This window comes from Anolis carolinensis, unplaced genomic scaffold (genome assembly GCF_035594765.1).
Source record: "Anolis carolinensis isolate JA03-04 unplaced genomic scaffold, rAnoCar3.1.pri scaffold_11, whole genome shotgun sequence".
NCBI classification, from domain to species: domain Eukaryota; kingdom Metazoa; phylum Chordata; class Lepidosauria; order Squamata; family Dactyloidae; genus Anolis; species Anolis carolinensis.
This window is the reverse complement of record NW_026943822.1, coordinates 5,145,406-5,161,189: the sequence shown is the minus strand read 5'-3', so window position 1 is coordinate 5,161,189 and position 15,784 is coordinate 5,145,406. Positions and strand designations below refer to the sequence as shown.

At 42.8% G+C, this 15,784-nt stretch overlaps 2 protein-coding genes and 1 pseudogene across 7 annotated transcripts in view; 2 read left to right on the top strand and 1 right to left on the bottom strand.

The window, feature by feature from the left end:
- ntrk3 (neurotrophic receptor tyrosine kinase 3) overlaps positions 1-15,784 on the top strand; it is a 707,738-nt gene that overhangs the window by 70,719 nt on the left and 621,235 nt on the right. The gene's annotated exons all lie outside the window — the stretch shown is intronic.
- On the top strand, positions 528-1,389 carry LOC103280423 (heterogeneous nuclear ribonucleoprotein H3-like). Its single transcript, XM_062963037.1, has one exon. It carries the CDS (start codon positions 643-645, stop codon positions 1,156-1,158), a length of 516 nt encoding a protein of 171 aa, XP_062819107.1. The 5' UTR covers positions 528-642; the 3' UTR covers positions 1,159-1,389.
- Positions 8,339-10,204, bottom strand: LOC103280424 (small ribosomal subunit protein RACK1-like; annotated as a pseudogene).

The following is a 15,784-nucleotide window of genomic DNA, read 5'->3' as shown; positions in this document are numbered from 1 at the left end:
CGCATGGAGCTGGAGCTGATAGAGGGAGCTCATCCACACTCTCCCCGGGTGGGATTCGAACCTGGCAGCCTTCAGGTCAGCAACCCAACCTTCAAGTCACGAGGCTTTTATCCCCTAGGCCACCGGAGGCTCCTGTTTGGAGAAAAGATGCTTGACTTCCAATAAGATCTTGGAAAAATAATTTGTTTAATTAGCACGGCGAGACATTATTGTTTGCAAATAGGAATCCCTCCCCACCTTTTCTCATTTCCTCTGGGACACCCTTTCACTTTCAAAATGCTTAGCTGCTAATTTTGGAAAAATTATCATCTTTGGCTGGTTATTTGGATGTTTTTAATTCCTTAACTACCATGTTTCCCCCAAAATAAGACAGTGTCTTATATTAATTTTTGCTCCCAAAGATGTGCTAGATCTTATTTTCAGGCGATGTCTTATTTTTCTATTAAGAAGAAGAATTAACATTTATTGTTGAACAAAAGAATGAACATTTATTATATACTGTACAGTAGTTGTCATCACAAACCAGCATAACCAGACAAACTGTGAATCCTATCAAGAGCTGGGCGTGGAAGGTATGGTGGCTTTGATGAGTATGGTGGCTATAACAATTATGGCTATGGAAATGATGGCTATGATGACAGAATGAGAGATGGGAGAGGAATGGGAGGCCATGGGTATGGTGGAGCAGGAGATGCCAGCTCAGGCTTTCAAGGTGGTCATTTTGTTCACATGAGGGGATTGCCATTTCGAGCTACAGAAAATAACATAGCTAATTTTTTTTCACCACTGACCCCTATAAGAGTTCATATTGACATTGGAGCAGACGGTAGAGCAACAGGCGAAGCTGATGTAGAATTTGTGACACACGAAGATGCAGTGGCTGCCATGTCAAAGGATAAAAATCATATGCAACATCGATACATTGAGTTGTTCCTGAATTCAACTGCTGGAGGCGGTGCTGGCATGGGAGGCTATGGCAGAGATGGCATGGATCAAGGTGGTTATGGTTCCGTAGAAAGAATGGGAATGGGCAGCAGTTACAGTGGAGGATATGGTACTCCCGATGGATTAGGTGGCTATGGTCGTGGCAGTGGAAATAGTGGTGGATACTATGGTAAAGGCAACATGGGAGGAGGTGGATGGCGTGGAATGTATTGAAAAGTCACATTGTGTCTACAAAGCGTATTGGAAGGAGACAGTACCTGGTCTACTAGATTTTCTTACAAAATTTAAATTTCTTTTGTATTGAAAACTTTATAATGACTAAAGGAATGTGTTTTCCCATTATTTGGTAAGCAACAGATTGCGATGGGGAAATCTGTTTTCTGTAGGTTTTATTTGTTGCATACTCTTGACTTTAAATAAAATTTTTATATTAAAAAAAAAGAATTTCTTGTTACTACCAATATTTCCATGTACAACACTCTATGATATGTACATTTACCAATCCTGCATGTTTCCAAACAAAAGTGGGCATGCTTCCAAACAAAAACTTTTCTAGGTCTTACTTTTGGGGGAGGCCTTATATTTAGCAATTCAGCAAAACCTCAACTAGGTCTTATTTTCTGGGGATACCGCCGGAGCGGTACCTATAGATCTACTATAGCCATTAAACATGCCTTATTGGCCAGTCCTCAGTGTGCTGTTTGTGAGATGCTTCTTCCACCAGCTAGAGTTTTTTTTGGTATTTTTTTCCTACAAAGGCTGCTGATATTTCTATTAATGTTTGGAACATAACTCTGCTATTAGTGATGGCTGCTGGATTACTGCCATATGGGATCTTACCATTCAGATGCCCTTCTTCCAGCGAATGTGGCCTTGGAAGAGGGAAGGAAGCACATTGTGAAGATCCAATCTGAAGGGACAAAGTTGTTGTTGCAACAGATTTGCATTTAGCGGTTGGTTGCCAGGTCCTAAGGCCCACTTTGCATAAAATTCTGCTGGGGTTGGGGAGAAATTACTGGCAAAGTATACTGTTATTTTTAATTCTTTCCCCCTGTCTTGCCTTCTTTGGCTTATTTTAACTTCACAGGAAAACAGCCCGAGGTGATCCCCCAACCTCTCTCTCCTTGAAATGGATTCTCTCTGCCCCATTAACTTAGCCATTGAGCGTAATGGGCTTCTCCCCACCCTTCATGTTCTCAGCCTTGGAGCCGTCATTAATAGGCAAAAGATGATCAAAGCAAAGGCAGGCTTGAGCTGTAGTCAGCTTTGGTATATCACTTGATGAGGGTTGTCAGAGCAAATTGTATCCCCATAATTCTGCAATGTGGGATATTTGTAGGAATATCAAGATGCTTGTTTATAACTGTGTTGTCCTTCCAACTCTACCGTGTTTCCCCGAAAATAAGACAGTGTCTTATATTATTTTTTATTCCCAAAGATGTGCTAGGTCTTATTTTCAGGGGATGTTTTATTTTTCGATGAAGAAGAATTCATATTCATTGTTGAACAAAAAAAAAACATTTATTCTATACTGTACAGTAGTTGTCATCACAAACCAACATAACTAAACCAGACAAATTGTGACTCCTGTCAAGAATTTCTTGTTACTATCATTATTTCCATATACAACTGGTATGTAAGCCGCCCCGAGTCCCTCTGGGGGGATGGAGGTGGGGTATAAAAATAAAATTATTATTATTATTATTATTATTGACACAACGATGTTGTATGACACAGCAAACAAGATAGACATGCTGGATTTCGTTTCACAAAACCACAAGTCGAACACTTCCCAAGTGTCTAGGACTGTGTGATGTATTTTCGGATGATGCGTGCAGATCCCAGCAGGGTGGCCTTTTGCAGTTGGCAGATCGTAATTTTGTCAATGTCTATTGTTTCCAATATTATTATTATTATTATTATTATTATTATTATTATTATTATTATTATTATTATTATAATATACATGTACCAATCCTGCATTCTATGGTGTTTTGTTTGTCAGGCGCTGGGCATGCTTCCAAACAAAAACATTGCTAGGTCTTACTTTTGGGGGAGGCCTTATATTTAGCAATTCAGCAAAACTTCTACTAGGTCTTATTTTTTGGGGATGTCTTATTTTCAGGGAAACAGGGTACTTCACACCTGTGAAGCTTGGACTGTCTGCAAATGCCACTCTTGACCATCAGCGTGGACTTCAAAAATGTCTACAAATCCCTTGGGATGACAGGTGGACAAGTGTCATCATTCTGGAAGAAGTAAAGAACAATGGGTTGTTGTATGTTTTTCGGGCTGTATGGCCATGTTCCAGAAGTATTCTCTCCTGACGTTTCACCCACATCTATGGCAGGCATCCTCAGAGGTTGTGAGATACAGTAGAGTCTCACTTATCCAACATAAACAGGCCGGCAGAACGTTGGATAAGCGAATATGTTGGATAATAAGGAGAGATTAAGGAAAAGCCAATTAAAAATCAAATTAGGTTATGATTTTACAAATTAAGCACCAAAACATCATGTTATACAACAAATTTGACAGAAAAAGTAGTTCAATACGCAGTAATGCTATGTAATAATTACTGCATTTATGAATTTAGCACCAAAATATCACGATGTATTAAAAACATTGACTACAAAAATGTGTTGGATAATCCAGAACGTTGGATAAGCGAGTGTTGGATAAATGAGACTCTACTGTATATGGAAAACTAAGCAAGGAATATTTATATATCTGTGGAATGTCCAGGGTGAGGAAAAGAACTCTTTGTCTGTTGGAGGCCAGTGTGAATGTTGTAATTAATCTTCATCTCCTGGCTTCTTCCTGCCTGAGGGAATCCTTTGTTCAGAGTCATAACCTGTCCCTGATTAATTCATGTCTGGAACTCCTCTGTTTTTAGAGTGTTGTTCCTTATTTACTGTTCTGATTTTCTGAGTTTTTAAATACTGGGAGCCAGATTTTGTTCATTTTCATGGTTTCCTCCTTTCTGTTGAAATTCTCCACATGCTTGTGGATTTCAATGGCTTCTCATGTCAGACTACACAGACTGGAGATTCCATCGATATATAAGTCCCACTTGCTTAGTTTCCAACAGAAACTCACAACCTCTGAGGATGCCTGCCATAGATGTGAGTGAAACGTCAGGAGACCATACTTCTGCAACATGGCTATACAGCCCGGAAAATATACAACACACAACAACCCCATATCTTCCAGAAAAAGAAATGTACACCACTCAATCCTGATGTAGCATTTCAGTCATTCCTTCTTTTTGGCTAGAAAGAAAACTAAGCAAGGAAGGTTTATATAGGTAAAGGTTTCCCCTGACTCTGTGGGTTGGTGCTCATCTCCATTTCTAAGCCGAAGAGCCGGCGTTGTCCATAGACACCTCCAAGGTCATGTGGCCACTGGCATGACTGCATAGAGCGCCCTTACCTTCCCGCTGGAGCGGTACCTATTGATCTACTCACATTGGCATGTTTTTGAACTGCTAGGTTGGAAGAAGCTGGAGCTAACAGCGGGCGCTCACTCCACTCCCGGGATTTGAACCTAGGACCTTTCGGTCTGCAAGTTCAGCAGCTCAGCGCTTTAACACACTTCGCCACCGGTTTATATATATATCTGTGGAAAGTCCAGGGTGAGAGAAGAACTCTTGTCAGTTGGAGACCAGTGTGAATGTTGTAGTTAATCACCTAAAGTAGCATTGAATAGCTTCATCTCCTGGCTTCTTCCTGCCTGGGGGCATCATTTGTTCAGAGTCGTTAGCTGCCCCTGGTTGATTCATGTCCAGAACTCCTCTGTTTTCAGAGTGTTGCTTCTTATTTACTGTTCTGATTTTAGAGGGTTTTTTTTAATACTGGTAGCCAGATTTGGTTCATTTTCATTGTTTCCTCCTTTCTGTTGAAGTTGTCCACATGCTTGTGGATTTCAATGGCTTCTCTGTGTAGTCTGACATGATAGTTGTTGGAGTGGTCCAGCATTTCTGTGTTCTCAAATAATATCCTGTGTCCAGGCTGGTTCATCAAATGCTCCGCTATGGCTGATTTCTCTGGTTGAATTAGTCTGCAGTGCCTTTCATGTTCTTTGACTCGTGTTTGGTCAATGCTGCCTTTGGTGTTCCCTCTGTAGACTTGTCCACAGCTGCATGGTATCCGGTAGACTCCTGCAGAGGAGAGAGGATCCCTCTTGTCTTTCGCTGACCGTAGCATTTGTTGGATTTTCTTTGTGGGTCTGGAGATAGTTTGTAGGTTGTGCTTCTTCATCAGTTTGCCTATCCGGTCAGTGGTTCCCTTGATCCCCAAACAGTCAATTTACAGTCAAATAATATATGTGCTAAATCCTCAATTTCAGGTGCTCCACAGATACAGAATCGTTCGTTATAAAGGATGTTGTTGAATCTTCCATATCTAACCATTGTATCAAGCTTATCACATCTAGCTCGAGTAAATACCTCCCAAAAGTGTTTTGGCATTTGGATTTTTAGATAGTTGGCAATTTGGAAGGTACATTTATATTGGCTCAGCCATTTTAGGTTGCCGACCCCACTGAGAGTAGCTTTATCTTTCTGTGCTATAGCTCATACAGGAAAGCTTCCCTTCAATCCATGTCTGAATTTGGTCTTTTGTGTCTGAAAGTTCAGTCTCCGAGTGCCGTTGCCTGCCTGTGTGGCTCCGCATGCCGTGACTGGTGATTGATGGCCTCTTCTCCAAGCCCTCGTGTTACTCATAATCATGACTATTACAGATTGGGATATTAACTTGGTATGGCTCATAATCCCTCTGTGCTGAATAGCTGCCATCCCTCTCTGCAGATTGAGGGGAAAGGAAGGAGGCTCCTTGTCTCCTGCAGCCGGCTCTGCCTCCTTCCAGCTCCATTTCCATTGAATTGATTCTGTTTGGAAGCAGGCAAGCTTGTTCACTTCATTTGACACTAACCTATAGGCAGCAATGCTTTGGCTCTGCTGGTGAAAACACAGGTTGCAGTGTCCTGTGCAACGTCTAAGCACACTTACTTAACTTAGGCGATCCCTCGTAGTTCGAGGAGGATTGTCTTCCATCTCTATTGTCTTGGGGATGGATCCGTAGGTGGCTGAAGAGACCGATTCTTGATCTGCATGTTCTCCCTTCCGCAGTGAGGACATCGGTTTCCAGGTGGAAGGCGGTCCCGGTCAGGGTTGGCTTGACGGGCCTTCCTCTTGGCACGTTTTCCCCTTAAGCCCTCCATTCGTGCCTCTTGGAACTCCGCAGCACTGCTGGTCACAGCTGACCTCCAATTAGAGCGCTCAAAGGCCAGGGCTTCCCAGTTCGCAGTGTCTATGCTAGCGGGATCATCTATAAGATCCCATATTACACCGATTCTGAAACAACTGCATTGGCTACCAATAGAACATCGGATCTCTTACAAGATACTGGTCCTGACATTTAGAGCTCGAAATGGCCAAGGACCATTATATCTTAGGGACCGCCTCATTCCTTTCTTCCATCAGTGGTCACCTCAATCCTCCCAGGAAAATCTCCTCTACGTACCGGGCCCTAGGGAGGTACGCCTGGAAGCCACAAGGCGCAGAGCCTTTTCGGCCGATGCTCCAATTCTGTGGAACTCATTGCCTCCATATGTTAGAGCAATGTCGGAGTTGCGACCTTTTCTAAAAGCGCTCAAGACTTGGCTGTTTGGTTGTGCATTTAAAGTAAATCAGATCTAATTTGCCAAATAGTCACTGTTGAATGTTTTTATGTTGAATGTTTTTATGTTGAATGTTTTTATATTGTGGAATGATATTTTAAATTGTAAGTCGCTCGGAGCACTCTGGTGGAGAGCGACTAATTAAGAAATAAAGTGAAGTGAAGTGAAGTGAAGTTTTTAAGGTTGGCTTTAAGCCCATCTTTAAATCTCTTTTCCTGCCCACCAACATTACGTTTCCCGTTCTTGAGTTCGGAGTAGAGCAACTCTTTGGGAGACGGTGATTTTTGGGCATTCGGACAACGTGGCCAGTCCAGCGGAGTTGATGGCGTGGGAGCATCGCTTCAATGCTGGTGGTTTTTGCTTCTTCCAGCACACTGACATTTGTCCGCCTGTCTTCCCAAGAGATTTGCAGGATTTTTCTGATGGCAACACTCTAGGAGTTGAGTGTGACATCTGTAGACGGTCCATGTTTCGCAAACGTAGAGCAGGGTTGGGAGGGGAATGGCTTTATAAACAAGCACCTTGGTCTCTCTACGGATGTCCCGGTCATCAAACACTCTCTGCTTCATACGGAAAAATGCTGCACTCGCAGAGCTCAGGCGGTGTTGTATTTCAGTGTCAATGTTGACTTTGGTGGCTGCCAAGGGAGCGGAAATGGTCGACGTTTTCTAATGTGACACCATTAAGCTGTATTCCTGGCTTTGCAGAGGGATTAGCTGGTGCCTGTTGGAAGAGCACTTTGGTTTTCTTGATGTTCAATGAGAGGCTGAGTCGGCTTATATTCGAGTATATACGGTAATTGGGATGGGCCCTGCTAAATAGGAACAAGTGCGGGATATGAAGGTTGGTGCAATCTGGTGAGAATTAATGTAGTTGAGTTTGGAAAGCAAAACCTTGTAAATGCAAAAACTCTTCAGACAAGCAGAAAATATCTTACCCGTCTCACGGTGGGGAGGAAAAAATTGGTTTTTCTTCTACTTGCATTTGAGAATGAGAAGGGAGGACTTATATCCCTGTTACCCACCATTGCCGCACTTGTTGTTTGCTCTGAGTTGGAGCTGGTTTGTGTGTGAATCTACATGGCAATGTCATCTCCTCAGCTCACCCGAAGCAGTGTTAAGAGACCAGGCTGCCGAGACACGGTATTGACTGCTGTGCTAAATCCAGATATATTAGGATGCCTGTCTTTTCGGTAGAGGCACTATTTCTGCATTTCTTTCCCAAGGAGAAAAAAAAGGCAATCAGGTCTTCTGGGAAAGATGTATTTTCTCTAAGTCCCAGCTTTTATTGCTCAGGGTTTCTTGATCCTTTGGTGTTTCCTTGTAGTGCTAGAGGATGGGAAATATTTGCTATACTTTACTTTTGCTTTTCGGTCCTTCTCCCCCTTTGATCCCTTCTCTTCCTGTCTCAGTATGCCTTGCCACAATATGATACCTGGCTAGAGGGATGGAGAGAGCTCCGGCTTTGTCAAACAACCAGGTCTTAGGCAATTTGTCATTGCCATTCAGTTCAGTTAGACTTACTTTCAGGACATTAAAATGACAGGCAAGTCCCCTTCCCTCTAAGACAGGTGTGTGTGTGTGTGTGTGTGTGTGTGTGTGTGTTGCTTCCATTTCCCTTCCAGATGCATGTCTGTGTTTTGGGAGAGGGGTGGTAATAGCCTCCTGCACCCAGATTGGCCGTTGTACCCCAACTTCAGTCTATGCAGAGTTGTTTATCCAGCAAACAGGGTCTGTCTGTCAGCTGATCAAACCAATGGGGTGCACTGGGGAGGCTCTGCCTTGCTGCTGGTGCTGATCACCTCCTGCTTCAGCTCATCCACAATGATCATGCCTTGCAAGACCCAGATCTTGATGCTGGGCCCGGTGGCCGCACAGAGCCAGTAGTGGTTGGGGCTGAAGCACAGGGCATTGATGATGTCCCCACCATCCAGCGTGTACAGGTGCTTGCCTTCGTTCAGGTCCCATCGCATGGCCTGGTTGACTTTGTCACCTGAAGCACACAGGGAACCATCAGGGGAGACAGTCATGGTGTTCATGTGCCCAATGTGCCCAATATGTTCAGCTTACAGTTGGCCAAGTTCCACACCTTCACCAACTTATTCCAGCCACAGGAGACGATGATGGGGTTGCTTCTGTTGAGGGAGAAGTGCACACAGGACACTCACTCAGAGTGCCTTTCCTGCTGCACAGTGTACATGCAGACACCCAGAGTGTTCCAGAGTTTGATGATTTTGTCCCAGGAGCCAGAGACATTCTGGTGGTTTTAGAAGGCCACTCTCAGAATGTCCTGGGCCCGGTTCTGTCCTGGGCCTGGTTCTGTTCAACATCTTTATTAATGACTTAGACGAAGGGTTAAAAGGCACAATCATCAAGTTTGCAGACGACACCAAACTGGGAGGGAGAGCCAACACTCCAGAAGAAAGGAGCAGAATTCAAAACGATCTTGACAGACTAGAGAGATGGGCCGAAACTAACAAAATGAAGTTCAACAGGGACAAATGCAAGATACTTCATTTCGGCAGAAAAAAATGGAAATTAAAGATACAGAATGGGGGACACCTGGCTAGACAGCAGTACGTGTGAAAAAGACCTTGGAGTCCTCGTGGACAACAAGTTAAACATGAGCCAGCAATGTGATGCAGCTGCTAAGAAAGCCAACGGGATTCTGGCCTGCATCAATAGGGGAATAGCGTCTAGATCCAGGGAAGTCTATTCTGCCTTGGTCAGACCACATCTGGAATCACACTGTGTCCAATTCTGGGCACCACAGTTGAAGGGAGATGTTGACAAGCTGGAAAGCGTCCAGAGGAGGGCGACTAAAATGATGAAGGGTCTGGAGAACAAGCCCTATGAGGAGCGGCTTAAAGAGCTGGGCATGTTTAGCCTGCAGAAGAGAAGGCTGAGAGGAGACATGATAGCCATGTACAAATAAATATGTGAGGGGAAGTCATAGGGAGGAGGGAGGGAGCTTGTTTTCTGCTGCCCTGGAGACTAGGACACGGAACAATGGCTTCAAACTACAGGAAAGGAGATTCCACCTGAACATCAGGAAGAACTTCCTCACAGTGAGAAGGGCTGTTCGGCAGTGGAACTCTCTTCCCCGGATTGTGGTGGAGGCTCCTTCCTTGGAGGCTTTTAAACAGAGGCTGGATGGCCATCTGTCGGGGGTGCTTTGAATGCGATTTCCTGCTTCTTGGCAGGGGGTTGGACTGGATGGCCCATGAGGTCTCTTCCAACTCTACTATTCTATGATTCTATGATTCCTTGGTGTGACCCACAAAGTGCCATGTGGTGGTGCCCGTGGTAAGGTCCCAGAGGCGGAGGGTGCTATCCCAAGAACGAGAGAGCGCAAACTGCCCATCTGTAGAGATCACTGTGTCACTAACAAAGTGAGAATGGCCCCGCAAGGCCTGCTGGGGATCCCATAATTGTTTTCGCCAATTATGCTTCCACATGATGATGGTCTTGTCATGCAAGATGGACAGGATCATGTCGGGCAACTGTGGGGTGGTGGTGGTCTGGGTCACCCAGCCATTGTGACCCTTAAGGGTGCCATGCAGGGTCATCTGTTTCGTCATGGCAGCAGCTGAGAAGGCTCAAGCTTCTGTGGCGGAAGGAGTATGGTGGTGGATTCAGCGGCAGCACTTCACCTGCACCTGCCAGCTTGCAGAGTCCAAGAAAGACAAAGGCTTTTGTCCAAATTACAAAGTGCACTTTTTTGCTGCTACGCATTACATTTGCCAGCAAATACTTTTGTGGTTTCAGGGTTTTGAAAATTGAGGTGTGCATTAGATTTGATGGCACATTAGACTCCATTTAATACAGGATTTCAGCCTTGGAACTTCAGTGTCATACTGTATGATCCCTCCACACTTCAAGGTCTAAGGTAAAGGTAAAGGTTTCCCCTGACGTTAAGTCCAGTCATGTCTGACTCTGGGGGTTGGTTCTTATCTTTATTTCTGAGCCGAAGAGCCGGCGTTGTCCGTAGACACCTCCAAGGTCATGTGATCATCATGACTGCATGGAGAGCTGTTACCTTCCCGCCAGAGCAGTACCTATTGATCTACTCACATTGGCATGTTTTAGAAATGCTAGGTTGGCAGAAGCTGGAGCCACAGCGGGCACTCAGTCCGCTCCCGGGATTTGAACCTGGGACCTTTTGGTCTGCAAGTTCAGCAGCTCAGCGCTTTAACACACTGTGCCACCAGTTAGGGTTTTATTTATTTATTTCGTGTCAAAAGCATTGCATAACAAATACATTTTAAAATGATGAAAAAAATGGAAATCACAAGCAACTAAATAGTTTTAGACCAAAAACGGGCAACAGCAACTGCATTGTCTGTAGCTTGACGGAAATTTTGCTTCCCCTTCCCTTCCAGATGCATGTCTGTGTTTTGGGAGAGGGGTGGTAATAGCCTCCTGCACCCAGATTGGCCACTGTACCCCAATTTCTGTCTGTGCAGAGTTGTGTATCCAGCAAATAGGGTCTATTTTTTAGCCGATCAGGCCACTGGGGTGCACTGGGGAGGCTCTGCCTTGCTGCTGGTGCATGTTTTCGAACTGCTAGGTTGACAGGAGCTGGGGCTAACAGCAGGCGCTCACTCCGCTCCCGGGATTTGAACCTGGGACCTTTCGGTCTGCAAGTTCAGCAGCTCAGCGCTTTAACACACTTTGCCACCGGGGTTCCAGAAGACGAGGACGAAACAGGGAGGTCATTTCCATACGAGCTTTGGTTCTTGGCATCTCCATGATGCACGTTATTCATTCCGATGAGGACGTTGCCCAGGTATGCAGTCAGAAGAACACCTTTTGAGAAAGGACGTGCAGAATGTCTTAGCTGATCTCCCCGAAGGAGGGAAGGGAGGCTTTGTGGAGCTATAACTTTGATCAGGAAGATGACGGTCCCTCCAACCAGCCAAGCAGAACGTCCTTCACTGGTTTGCTGCCGTGCGGCATAGGAGTGAGTCATCCTGCAGCTGGAGGAGTGGGATTTTTGGAGCCAAGAAAATCAGCCCCGGGGAAGCATCTGGGTGGGACGGGTGCTGCGGAAAGGGGGTCTCGGCCCTTCTGCAGATCTGATTCCATCTGCCATGCTGGAATCCCTATCCCTTGCAAAAGGTCCCAGTGGGAGTGTGTGCAAGGTGAATGGAATTATGGGGATGCCAGGAGAAAATTGATGAGGAGAGAGGCTCGCCCAGGCTCTGAGCAGATGATTTACTGAATCTGTGTCTTGGAGCAGCTAGGGATTTAGGGGGATGAAGAAGGTAAAGGATCTGTGCAAAGGGATATAGGTGATTTATGGGGTCAGTGGTGAGGGATTTATAGGGCCAGTAGCAGGGGAAACACTGGGATTTATGGACCATTAGGAGGAAGGGATTGCAGAACAGCTCTGGGCAGTGCTGGAGAATTTGGCATTTGCACTGTGTACCGTATGTACTCGACTATAAGCCGACCCGAATATAAGCCGAGGCACCTAATTTTATTTATTTTATTTATTTACTAGCTGTGCCCGGCCATGCGTTGCTGTGGCAAAGTATGGTGGTATGGGAAATAAAGTATTGAGAAATTGGTGGTAGTTAAGGTAAAGGGTAAAGGTTTTCCCCTGACATTAAGTGCATTATAAATGGGTTATATACCTGTGTGGAAGGGCCTTGAGTTTACACTGCCATATAATCCAGTTCAAATCAGATAATCTGTATTTTAGAGGCAATGTGGAAGAGACCTAAGTGAGGCCTAACTGCCTGTCCCCTGGGCTGAGTGGGTTGCTAGGAGACCAACTGGGCGGAGCTTAGCCTTCTAACTGGCAGCAATTGGATAAAAACAATTATTCCTCTCCCTCTAATTAGGACTTTATTTTTCTTTTCTTTTTGTTGTATGAACGTAGAGGCATGGGTGAGGGGTTGTGCTGCCAGGTTTAGTGTTTCTGGTCTGTGCAGTTTTGTTGTTTTGTCGTAGGCCGAAATTTCATTACCCTTTTATATATATAGATTTTTGACATTTATATCCCGCCCTTCTCACCTCGAAAGGGACTCAGGGCAGCTTACAAGTTATATGTACATACCATATATAATATTATTAGTATACCAGAATATAAGCATTATATATAACTATATTGCGCTATACCACCATGCTGCAATAATATTAGTAATATTACATGTAATATAGAATATATAATTATAATAGTGTATTATTATATTGTAGTACATAATATTATTACTAATATTATATGTACATACAATATATTATATTATTAGTATAGCACAATGTAAGCATTATATATTACTACTAGCTTTGCCCGGCCACGCGTTGCTGTGGCTTATGGGAATCCTTTGTTGGCCAGGTGGAATAGCAGTGAATAGCCTTGCAGTCTCAAAGCCTGGCCGTTTTCTGGAGTAGCTGGAGCTTTTTGTTGTATGAATGTAGAGGCATGGATGAGGGGTTGTGCTGCCAAGTTTAGTGTTTCTGGGATGTGTAGTTTTGTTGTTTTGTCCTAGGCCGAAATTTCATTACCCTTTTATATAGAGAGATGTTGTATTATACCACTATGCTGCAATAATATTAGTAATATTACATGTAATATAGAATATACAATTATAATAGTGCATTATTATTATTATTATTATTATATTGTATTATATTATAATAGTATTACTAACATTATATGTAATAATATTATGATGTAATACAATGTAATAATAATAATACACTATTATAATTGTATATTTATGTAACATGTAACATTAGTAACAATATTGCAATATAGTCATGTAGTGCAATATAATAATATATAATGCTTATATAGTGCTTACATTGTGCTATACTAATAATACAATTTTTTGTATGTATATATAACTTGTAAGCCGCCCTGAGTCCCCTTCAGGGTGACAAGGGTGGGATATAAATTTCACTAATAAATAAATACATTGCAAATAATCCAGTTCAAAGCAGATAATCTAGATTCAGAAAGTGGATTAAATGGTAGTGTAGATGGGACCTTAGCTGTGTTTGATGCCAGACATGACATAAGATAAACAGACATGACAAGATAAACAGAAGCTTCCTTAGCCCCATCCACACTGCCATATAATGCAATCTCAAACTGTATTATATGGTCAGTTTAGACCAGGGGTCCTCAAACTTTTTAAGTGGGGGGCCAGTTCATGGCCCCTCGGATGGTGGAGGGGCCGAACTATCATTTAAAAAAATACAAATTCCTATGCACACTGCACATGTCTTATTTGTAGTGCAGAAAAAAACCCCAACAACAATTATTTATTGATTTGTTTGTTTGTTTACTACATTTATACCCAACCCTCTCTCACCCCGAAGGGGACTCAGAGCAGCTTACAAGTTATATGTACATACAATATAATAATATAATAATAAAACTTTATTTATACCCTGCCACCATCTCCCCGCGGGGACTCGGGGCGGCTCACAATGTCACAAAAGTAACAGCGCCAATACATAAACAATACACACAGTTTAAAACACAAGAAGATGATAAAACAGAAGTTAAAACAAAGGTTTATACCACAGTAATAATATCAATAGTAATAATATCAAACAACCACCAATGCAATTCAGTCAACTTCAAAGGTGGGGGGGGGGGGGGACTATAGCAGCAATATAAGATAAAATCATTAGATTAAAATACCCCAATGAAAGGAACCTAATAACATTATATTATTAGCATATCACAATATTAGCATTATATATTACTACTAGCTGTGCCCGGCCACGCGTTGCTGTGGCAGTCTGGTGGTGTCTGTATTTTATAGGCAGTGTGGAAGAGGCCTAAGTGAGGCCTAATTTTGCCTGTCCCCTGGGCTGAGTGGGTTGCTAGGAGACCAAGTGGGCAGAGCTTAGCCTTCTAACTGGCAGCAATTGGATAAAAACTATTATTCCTCTCCCTCTAATTAGGATTTTATTTTTATTTTCCTTTTGTTGTATCAACGTAGAGGCATGGATGAGAGGTTGTGCTGTCAATTTTTGAGGTTGTGCGGTGTTTAGTTTTGTTGTTTTGTTGGTCGCCAGGATTCCATCAGTCTTTTATATATATAGATATTATACTATACCACTATGCCGTAATATTATTGTTAATATTACATTTGATATATAATATATAATTAATATTATTATATTATACAATATTATTATATTGTATTATTATTATTAGCCACCCTGAGTCGCCTATTGGGTGAGAAGGGTGGGGTAGAAATACTGTAATAAATAAATAAATATTATATTGTATTACATTATAATATTATTATCAATATTATATGTATACACAATATATTATATTATTAGGATTGCACAGTATTAGTAAATTAAAGAACAATACAATATTTAAAAATAAAAACAATTTTAACCAACATACTGTGTAAACCTATCAGGATTTCAATGGGAAGTGTGGGCCTGCTTCTGGCCAAAGAGATAGTCGAGTTAAGTAGGATTGTTGTTGTTGTGCCTTCAAGTCATTTTGGACTTTGGGCGAGCCTAAGTCTAAAACTGAGAGTGGGGGCCAGGTCAATGATCTTGGAGGGCCGCATCCGGCCCCCGGGCCTTAGTTTGGGGAGCCCTGGTTTAGACCCATATAATTCAATTCAGTGCAGCTAAACTACATCATTTGGTCAGGGGGGAATCAAGGCTCATAGGTTGCAGCTGAATGCAGTTACAGAGCATATTATGAGTCTACACATGTGCATGTTGTTAGTTTAGAATGGTTGGTTTTGTGGTGCAGGAGCCTTTCTCTTCCTCTTTCATGTTGGTTTTTTCCTCCTCTGATGCCACAGTTTTCTCCTGAAGAAATAATCCGGGCCAAATCTACTTTATTACTCAAGGTATGTGTAGTTTAAATTGCTCCCTACAATATGAATACAAAGTGTGAGACTGATTTCTTTATATTCGTGTTCAAACATGCCATAAAAATGTTCCAGTTTCCAACATACGTATTGCATCTTTGTTAACCTTCTCCAATTATTCATTTTCAATTCTAATTATAAACACAGTCGCAGATCCTTTCAAGGTGACTTCTGAGGAAAACCATTTTTTTAAACGACTCTCCCTAATTAAATATTGAAATGTAATGATTTATAAATATCCTTTCCACGGGGCTGTTGGTGCTATTTGACCGTATGCAGATGAGGGAAGAGAAG

What these genes read in the sequence shown, in the direction of transcription:
- LOC103280423 (XM_062963037.1), top strand. Translation starts at nt 643, where the DNA reads ATGAGAGATGGGAGAGGAATGGGAGGCCATGGGTATGGTGGAGCAGGA.